This window comes from Tursiops truncatus, chromosome 2 (assembly GCF_011762595.2).
Source record: "Tursiops truncatus isolate mTurTru1 chromosome 2, mTurTru1.mat.Y, whole genome shotgun sequence".
Taxonomy (NCBI): Eukaryota; Metazoa; Chordata; class Mammalia; order Artiodactyla; family Delphinidae; genus Tursiops; species Tursiops truncatus.
The window spans coordinates 110,153,195-110,162,403 of record NC_047035.1 but is presented as its reverse complement, the minus strand read 5'-3'; the positions used below and the strand labels follow the sequence as shown (position 1 = coordinate 110,162,403).

At 55.8% G+C, this 9,209-nt stretch overlaps 1 protein-coding gene across 1 annotated transcript in view; it reads left to right on the top strand.

The window, feature by feature from the left end:
- Positions 1-9,209, top strand: part of ITGA11 (integrin subunit alpha 11) — a 124,697-nt gene that overhangs the window by 110,946 nt on the left and 4,542 nt on the right. The window contains exons 21-28 of the mRNA XM_033851883.2: positions 492-590; positions 2,157-2,233; positions 3,974-4,063; positions 4,867-4,957; positions 6,249-6,362; positions 6,565-6,651; positions 7,961-8,071; positions 8,169-8,264. Of these exons, the coding sequence (XP_033707774.1) occupies positions 492-590; positions 2,157-2,233; positions 3,974-4,063; positions 4,867-4,957; positions 6,249-6,362; positions 6,565-6,651; positions 7,961-8,071; positions 8,169-8,264 (765 nt within the window). The remainder of the gene's footprint in view (positions 1-491; positions 591-2,156; positions 2,234-3,973; positions 4,064-4,866; positions 4,958-6,248; positions 6,363-6,564; positions 6,652-7,960; positions 8,072-8,168; positions 8,265-9,209) is intronic.

Here is a 9,209-nt window from a genome sequence, read left to right as displayed (position 1 = left end):
GTGTGTGTAGGGCTAGCCTGCAGCCTGGCTCCTTCACCTCCCCAGCGTCCATCCCCAGCCCGGGAGATGCTCACAGCTGGAGCTCAGCAGGGACCTCGAGTGGAGGAAGCCACTTGCTGGTGGTCTGCGCTAGTTACCTCCCGTCTCTGGGGCTCAGTGACCCCACCTGTAAGCTGGATGATAAGTCCCGCCTCTGGGCTTGATCCAGAGAGAATGACAAATCATATACGTGAGCGCCTGCCCACTCTCTCCACGACCCGTCACAGCGGAGCCAGTCCTCCGCCCCCGCACCGGGCTCCCACCATGCTTTGCGCTTTCCGCACCCAGAGCCAAGCCGCACCCGAGCCTCCAGGGCCCCGGTGATCCCAGGATCTGTGGCCTGTGCTGCAGCTTCAGCCTGGGCAGTTGGGGGGCCAGGGGCAAGGGTGGCCCCCCCCACCCGGGTCTCGGGCCCCACCTAACTGGTGCCCGTGATGCCCCCATCGCCCCAGGACGACTCGGACGGCAGCATCGAGTGTGTGAACGAGGAGAAGAGGCTCCACAAGAAAGTCTGCAATGTCAGCTACCCCTTCTTCCGGGCCAAGGCCAAGGTTGGCGCTGGGGTGGTGTGGGGAGGGAACGGGGCGGGTCGGGGAGGCACAGGGGAGGCAAGAGAAGTGGAAGGGAACAGCGCGGAGGACTGGGGAGGGACAGAGAGGCCTGAGGACGCCTTTTAAGTAGGTTGGTTTTTTCTCCCATGAAATGGCCTTCAAGAGACCTAATCACCCAGCCATCCCCAGGGCTGACAGCACACCCCAGGAGAGCATCAGGACCCTCACCTCAGGGGGAATCCTACCACTCCCACCCACCACTCTCCCACCTCCTCTTGGCCATTTACCCCACTGTCCTGAATCCTAACCCGTTTTTGGAATGTCCAGCCTCTGTCATGGTGCTGTGCCTGGGGAGAGATGGGAAGAAAAACGAACGTTTCTTGAGCGCCTACCATGTGCTTAAAAGTACATGTGAAAAGAGTGTAGGGATGGGAGAGGTAGGCTCCAAACCGTGGGGACGTTTGCCCATCACCCCCGGGCAGTAGGCAGGCCCTGAAGGTTCTAGAGCAAGAGGAGACCTGACTGAGGCCGAGCTGCTTGTAGAGTGGGAACCAGACAGAGGGGAGCTTGAGGTAGGGGCCACCTAGAGAGCAGCAGTGTGTTCCCAAGAGCAAGGTCTGCAAGGCTGGGGGAAAGGGAGGAGAAGGGAGAGGGAGATTAGGGCTCCTGGCAAAAGAACCTCCCCAGTGCGACAAAAGTCAAGATTGTGGTTTTTGAGGTGAGGCGCTGACGCACCCAGGAGCTCTTGGGTGAAGACCCAGGGGGAGCAGCGCACAGCCCAAGCTTCCCCACCCGATCCTGCAGCGCTCAAGGAGTAGCCATCCCCGCACCCCACCCCTGCCACCAGGTCTCCTTGGGAAACCCTGTGAGGGTCAGACCTGGGAAGAGCACGAGAGGTCTGTGCAAAGCCCCAGTAGCGCCACCAGGTGGGGCAGAAGGTAGCAAAGAGGGTCAGATGTCAAAGGGCACAATCAGGGGACCCAGGCCCTACTCCTGGGTGAAGGCCAAGGGAAGCACCAGGACCTGGGCAGTCAGAGCGGTGGGAGGGCCACTGGACAAGGAGACAGGTGTGTGACTAGCCTCTGGGTAGCCTGGGACAGCCTTCACCCTTCTCAGCCTCACACCTGTTCACACGCAAGAACAGGGGGTGCATGAGGGGGTCTTATCACTAGATTCTGGCCCCCACTTCCTGCGATGCATGTTGATGGCCATCTCCCCTTCCTACCATCAAGTGCCCCCCAGAACTTCCTGCAGAAAGAGTCTGAAGTTGGATTTGCAGTCTTCTGGTTGCCTGTAGTTAAAAACAAAAAGGGAGAGGGTGGAGGGCTGGCCTCACAGCCAAGAAGCCCCAGCAGGGGAGCTGTTGACCTCGGCTGCTTCCCCGCCATGGCCCCTGAGCTCAGCTCACACTACTCCAGCACCTGGTCCTCCCTCCCCCAGCCCACTCCCTGCCAGCAGGGCCCACCAAAAGGGCAGGGGTTGGGAGGGGCGGGCCAGGGCTGGTATGGGCAGTGCTCAGACAGGCAGTTCCCAGCCAGTCCGGCTCCAGCGACTTCTTCCTTGTAGGTGGCTTTCCGTCTCGATTTCGAGTTCAGCAAATCGGTCTTCCTGCACCACATGGAGATCCAGCTCACAGCGGGCAGGTCAGGGCTTGTCCGCTCCTTCTCCCTCCCTGCTCACTACTCCTGGGCCCTGTTCTGCTGCTGGGAACTGCCCCTCCCCACACCAAAATCCCCCCCCAAGCCTTGTCCATCGCTGCCCTGCCTGGGAGGGCCCTGGGTCAGTCCCCAAGTGCGGGCCAACCTGCTGCCTGCTGTGCTGCTGCCATTCTTCGTTCCTGGGCAGCTTGGATATAAATAATAATACCCTCAGCTTTCTACAGCATTTTATATAGCAATTATTTAAAAGCCCTACAGTTATAAAGTACTATGCACGTAATATCTCAGTCAGTCCTCACAGCAGCGCCTTCAGACAAGCAAAGCAGGGCTTATTCCCCACCCCACCCCACCTCCCAAGTTACAGGTAAGAAAAGGAAAGCTCAGAGAGGTTGAGTGAATTTCCCAACAACACACAGCATGTAAATAGCACAGTTGGGAGCTAACTAGTTTTCCTACTCCTTATCCAGTGCTCTTTATGTCCTGGTCACTTCTCTCCCCTTGGAAACTTCCAATTTTAAAAGACCTTTCATTACTCTATGTGGGTCTGTCTGTCTGTCTGTCTCCCAGGCCTCCCTGAGGCAGCTTGCTGTAGGTTGACCCCGTGAATCGCCCACGTCAGTAATAAACACACGGAGGTGAGGAGGAATTCTGGCTGGAGCCTTATAAACCCTCCTGAGAACTTCTCCACACTGAGAAATAAACACTGCAGGCAAACCGAGCACCAACATTCCAACACACACACCCATGCGCAAACCAGTCAGCAGTCACAGGAGCGCTGGGGGTCACACAGCAGCATGTGCGTGTATCCAGGTATAGTTAGCCAAACTGTGCACTCTGGTGGAATCCTCACTTGACGTGAGGAGAAGTTTGTAAGATGTGTTGATATCTTAAGGCCTCCCTCTTAGAAAGCAGTTTGTTCTCATAGGGCCATGAACGCCCTTGCCTGCAGTGTCCTTGGCAGTGTGGGTGCTGGCGGGTGTTTGTGAGTTAGGCATATATAGGCAGGGGACACTGGGCATCTGTGTGTGTCAGATCTCCCTTTTCTAACTAAGCACCTATCTGGGGTAAGGTTTCCGAAGGAAATCAAACAGTGTATGTCATGAGCAGAAATCACACCTTTTTTATGTCTAAATGATCTGCTCCGGTAGTTCACGGTGCTCAGAAGCGAAGGGAAGCATATTCAACAAAACTTCCTCTAATGCCTCTGAATTTCACTCTCCAGCCTTTTCAAGGCAGCATAGCCCCCATGGGAGCTGGCGCACCCCTAGTCAGCTCACGGGGGGTCGGCTCAAGGGTCAGTAAACGCTCTGCTGTGAATTCCTCATGCTCTTCCCCTCTCTTGGGCAGACCCTTGCCCTGGAGGCATCATCTCCCGGGGCGGGGGGCGGGGGGTAGGTAGCATAGGATTTGCCCATCTGACAGATGAGGAGGGCACACAGGCCGCTGTGACCAAGCTGGCGCCGTCCTCCCAGCCTCCAGCCCAGATGTGCTACACCCAGAAAGAGGGCAGGGAAAGCTGAGGTCTCCAGGTCCCCTGCCTCCCCGGCCCTTCCCCTCCCGGAAGACCCCTCTGATGACCCTGCTGGCTGGCTGCTCTGGTGCAGCAGACCTAGACGCACGGGGATGCTGCTTCTCAGCCCGACTTGGAACCCCCCTGCTGCCCTGAGCTGGGTGGAGGGAGGGCTGTCCCTTCCTGACCACAGGCGCTGCCGGCTCTCCTTGCAGTGACAGTGACGAAGAAGAGAGCACCAAGGAAGACAACACGGCCCTCCTACGCTTGCACCTCAAGTATGAGGCTGACGTGCTCTTCACCAGGTGGGCCGCGGCCCCAGGGCCCTCGTGCTGAGGGACTATGGGAAGCAGCCGGGTATGCCCCTTGAGAGTGCACCCGCCTTGTCCATGGAGGGGAGGTGGCATCAACATGGAGGAAGAAGAGATACAGACCTGGTCCCCAGGGAGCTCCCCGCAGTGGGGGAGGGGGAGGGCTGGAGCAGCAGGCAGTAGCCACCCCAGGTGCAGGCTATAAGCGGAGGAATGGTCTGCAGAGAATTTTAAAATAGTCAAACCTGCTAAAAAGTCCATCTGCATTTCATTACCACTTTGCACTAGCAATTCTAAATAGCATCAGTGAGAAAATGCTTCTCCCTGCAGGGCAGACTGCTCCCACCGCCCACCCACCTCAGTCTGCCAGTGGTCCCCAGTGTGCCCCCTGAGAGCTCCCAGGAGGGCAGAGAAGTCAGAAGGTAACCACAAACAGACAGAAAGGTCAGGCCCTCCCATGGCCACCACTAGAGGCTGGAACGCTGCACAGTGGGCAAGTTCATGATCAAAAGAGGCCGTGCCCCTGGGCAGGAGGCAAGGGCAGGGGTGGCAAATAACTTGCTCTTCTGGTTCATGGCCATCTCACACACGAGGCAGACATTGCTAATTGATCTCAGAGTTTATTCCTGCTGAGCCTCAGAATCCTTCCCAACACAGCACTCCCAGTGGACACAAGAGGAAACGTATTTGCTGTGGTCTAGGGGGAGGCGGGTGCATGCCCACACCCTCTTCCATTCGTTTATCCATCTAGCCTACACTGACTGAGCTCATGGCGACCCTGTCCTCTGTCCCTGCAGGAGCAGCAGCCTGAGCCACTACGAGGTCAAGCCCAACAGCTCGCTGGAGAGATACCATGGCATTGGGCCTCCCTTCAACTGTGTTTTCAAGGTTAGTCTGGAAGGGAGTCAAGCAGACAGCGAAAGACAGGAGCTGAGGATCCCCCATCTGGGAGGGGAGGAATCTGGAATCATTGCTAGCGCCTGGGGTTCAGCCTCAACCCTGCCACCCATTCACTGTGTGACTTTAGGCAAGTCCCTTCCCCTCTCTGGGGCTCTCAGTCCTCATCTGGAAAATTATAGGGCTGAACTGGGAGGACGTGTCAGTGAAGATTAGGTGTAGCTGCTTATAATTTTTTAAAGTATGAAAAAAAAAACAGTGGTCTAAATGCCCTGGTGTTTATTCTCTCCCATAAAAGAAGTCCAGAGTTGGCAGCTTTACAGAGTCATCTGGGATTGGGTCTCCTTGTGTCTGTTCCACCATCCTCAACATGCAATCATCAGCCTATCAAGTTCACCTCATAGTCCAAGGTGGCTGCAGCTCCAGCCATCACGTTCTCATTCCAGGAGGAAGGAAGGGGAGAAGAGCAGACCAGACCCCTGCCTACTAAGAAACCTCCTTGGCAGTTCCTTGCACTTCCAATTAGTTCTCTTTGTCCAAAACGGTGTGATTCAGCTGTACGGGAGGCTAGGAAATATGCCTTTTTGTCTTGCTTTCTGTCACTAAGGAAGGAGGGAGAAGGAGAATTAGGAAGCAGTTTAGAGTCTCTGCCACAGTGTGCCCCAAGATCTCCCCAGCCCTGAACTGCTGAGTGAGAATTGGGAGCAGGCAGACAGCTGGAAACATGCAGGTGCCTCAGTGGCTCATCCAAGAGAGATTTAGTAACCTGCCCAAGGCCACACGGCTCATCTGTGGCGGCAGCCCCAGGTTATGTGCTCAGACTTTCTGATTCCAAAGCCCTATTTGTGATCACTGTGACTCTGACACCAAATGTGTCACGGCTAGAATGTGAACCAACACACGCTCACTATTTACATCCTGCATCAGTTACTGATTATTTCTCACAATAAAGGAATTGTTGTCACCACCTCCACCCCGACCTCTGTCGAGGGAGGCCACCAGCACCACAGCCAAGAGAGGGTGAAAAGGGAAGTAACCCTTGCTGTCAGCCTCGTGGCCCCCGAGTGACCCATCCTCAGCCTCCAGGAGCCCATCCCTTTCAGCTTTCATGCAGTTTCATCCTGTAGCCCCCCGCTGAGATCTGGAAGAGCTTTGGAGCATCTACAGTGAAAAAGCCAGGGGGCTTGAAGGGGCCTGGCTGGGGGGATCGCCCCGTGAGCCTCGTCCTCCACCCCCCAACTGCTGCTGGGTGTACTGACACCTCCCCCCACTCCGGCCACAGATCCAAAACTTGGGCTTGTTCCCCATCCACGGGGTGATGATGAAGTTCACTGTTCCCATCGCAACCAGGGGTGGCAACCGGCTGCTGCTGCTGAAGGGCTTCCTCGCTGACCAGGTACCCATGCCCCGGGGGGCCAGCACAGGGGAGGGGACAAACATATCCCTAGGTGTGCCCCCAAGTCCCCAGACCTCAGCTCCTTCTCCCGAGCCCAGGGCCAGCCGGGCCTTCTCTGGGCAGAGGAGGAGAGAGGACCGTGTCCGGGACGCCGAGTCTGCCAGTGCTGGTGGTGAGGCTGGTTGCGTGTGTCCTCGTGCAGGCAAACACGTCCTGTAACATCTGGGGGAACAGCACTGAGTACCGGCACGCCCCGACGGAGGAGGACCTGAGTCGTGCCCCACAGCTGGTGAGTGTCCCCTGCACCAAGAGCCCCGGGGGACGAGGAGAGGGGGCTGCCTGAGCTCCTTGTCCAGTAGTTTGTCCAGAAGAGCTTGTCGAGCACCTCTATGTCCCAACCTCAAACTGAAAGGACACAGAATAAGGAAAAGATACTTCTTGCCCTTAGTGAGCTCACCATCTCACAGGAGACATGGGATTGAGTGTAAAGAAGCCAAGTAGCGAGGCTGGGATACGTGTCAAGTGAGGGGCGGTGGAGCAGACAACCTCGAGTAGAGAAGCAGGGGTCGTGGACTTGCCCCTGTGCCTAAAAGGGCCGGTAGGATGTGGACAAGCAGAGGGAGGAGGAAGGAGCAAGACCACACGGGGCTTGTATTGGAGACACTGACCACATCACCTGGGGCCTCCCTGCCCCCAGAGATGGAAGGCAGCCCAGCTCCCACTCCTGAGGCCCTCCCCAAGACATCTGCTAGTGTCCAGGTTTCTGTTCCCAGGGCTGCCTCTGTCCCCACATACCAATTTCTGAGCGTGCCTTCACTATTCCTTACCCAAATAAAAATCTTAGCTATTTTCATTTTGTTCATTTTCAAATGCCTCATACAAAGCATCTTTGGCGTGTAGTGCGCTTTACTGAAGACTTGAACTTGGGTGGGGTGAGGTGGCTGCGAGGGAGCAACACAAGTAAGTTTGACCTGATAAATCTTCATTATTTGATGATTTGTTTGGGTTTTCTATTAGGACGGTGGTATCTGCAAGTAATGATAGTTTTAGTTTTACCACTCAGTCCTTTTAAATTGTTTTTCTTGTCTTATTGCTCTGGCTATAAGGGCAATGGTAAACAGAAATGATGACCGTCTTGTCTTGATCCTGCATTTAAAGGGATTATTTTTAATTTTTCATTATTAAATGTGATACTTGCCACAGACTTTTTAAAATAAGCACCCTTATTCAGATTCAGGACATTCCCTGGGAGTTTTTATCATAAACAGAAGTTGGATTTCATAAAAGGCTTTTTTCTGCATCTGTTGCAGTAATACTATCATTTTCCCTTTAATGCATTTGTATGGTGGTGACATTTATAGGCGCCCTAACGTTGACCCAAAGTTCTGTTCCTGAAATACACCCAGTTGTGCACAACTTCAAGTGGAGCATCGGATATACCGTCCTTACCTTGTCCTCCACCCCCATCCCCTTCCTTCTTCCTTGTCCTCTGCCCCTCCTACCTCAGGAACAAAACCCCACTTGGTCAAGCTGGGCAGCTGAGCCATCTCTCTGGTGGCCAAGCCCCTGCTCACCCTAAGACCCACCTTCTCTTTCAGAATCACAGCAACGCTGATGTAGTTTCCATCAACTGCAATGTGAGGCTGGCCCCCAACCAGGAAATCAGTTTCCATCTGCTGGGGAACCTGTGGTTGAGGTCCCTAAAAGCAGTAAGTAGAGCCCCGGGGGCCAGGCTGGAGGAGGCAGGTGCTGGGGAGTCTCCCCCGGGAGAGGGGCCAGAACCTGACAAGGCCTCTGATTACACAGCTCAAGTACAAGTTGATGAGAATCACAGTCCATGCAGCCTTGCAGAGGCAGTTCCACAGCCCTTTCATCTTCCGCGAGGAGGATCCCAGCCGCCAGGTGAGCACTGGGAACCCTGCAGACCTGGGCCTGGGCCAGGCCAGCTTGGGGAAGGGTAGCCCCTTCCCCAAGAGTTTTCCTACGCCCCCTGCAGGAGAGAGATGGACAGGCCTGCCAGCAGTTAGTGCAGCATCAGAGGTGAGGGAAAATCAAGACAAACAGGCTGTTAGGGGCAAAACTGGGGAGAACAGGGCCAGAAATAGGCATTGGCGCTGTCCCTCGGGGGCACCAAGCGCTGCACCTCAACAGCCCCCGGAGGCGAAGAAGGAGGGACACCTGCGTGTTTTGCACTAGAGGAAGCGGAAGTACAACCCAGGCCTGCCTGCCTGCCCACCTGCTTCAGGGCGGCGAGGCTGGGTCTCGGCAGGCTGGCAGCCTAGAACGGCCAGCCAACCCTCCCCTCCTCATGCATCCGCGCCTCAAATCTAATGAATGAAGTCTGCTGCGAACTGAAGTTGTGAAGACCGAGGGACTCGAGCTATCTCTGAACTGGAACTCTTTTTGAATTGAGTAAAACTGGACTGTCTCCGCTCAGACTGGCTTGAATCAGGGTCTAGGAAAGGGGTGAGGCTCCCTGTGGTGCTCTCTGGGAAAATGAGAAATTGGGTCTTGAAAAAAAGGCGGGTCCTCTGGAAGGAGCCGGGCGTCTCGGGCGTGGGACGCTGCTGCCCTCCACTGGCCACATCCCCAGCCCTGGCCTGGGCTCCGGGTGAGCGTCCTGTACCAGATGCGCAGTTACCCACCAGCCCCACCCCAGGAGACACTGGAGAGCAAAATGGGCCTGGTCAGGAAGCCAGACCTCCATAAAACACACACGTCGATCCCAAACAGCGTGTGGGTGTGCCAGGCGGAGGGGGAGCCGGCACAGAAGCCCGAGGCAGCATTCAGCAGATCCACCCGAGGAGCTGTTTTATTTGTTCCTTCTTCAGCATTTGTCAGGTGTTC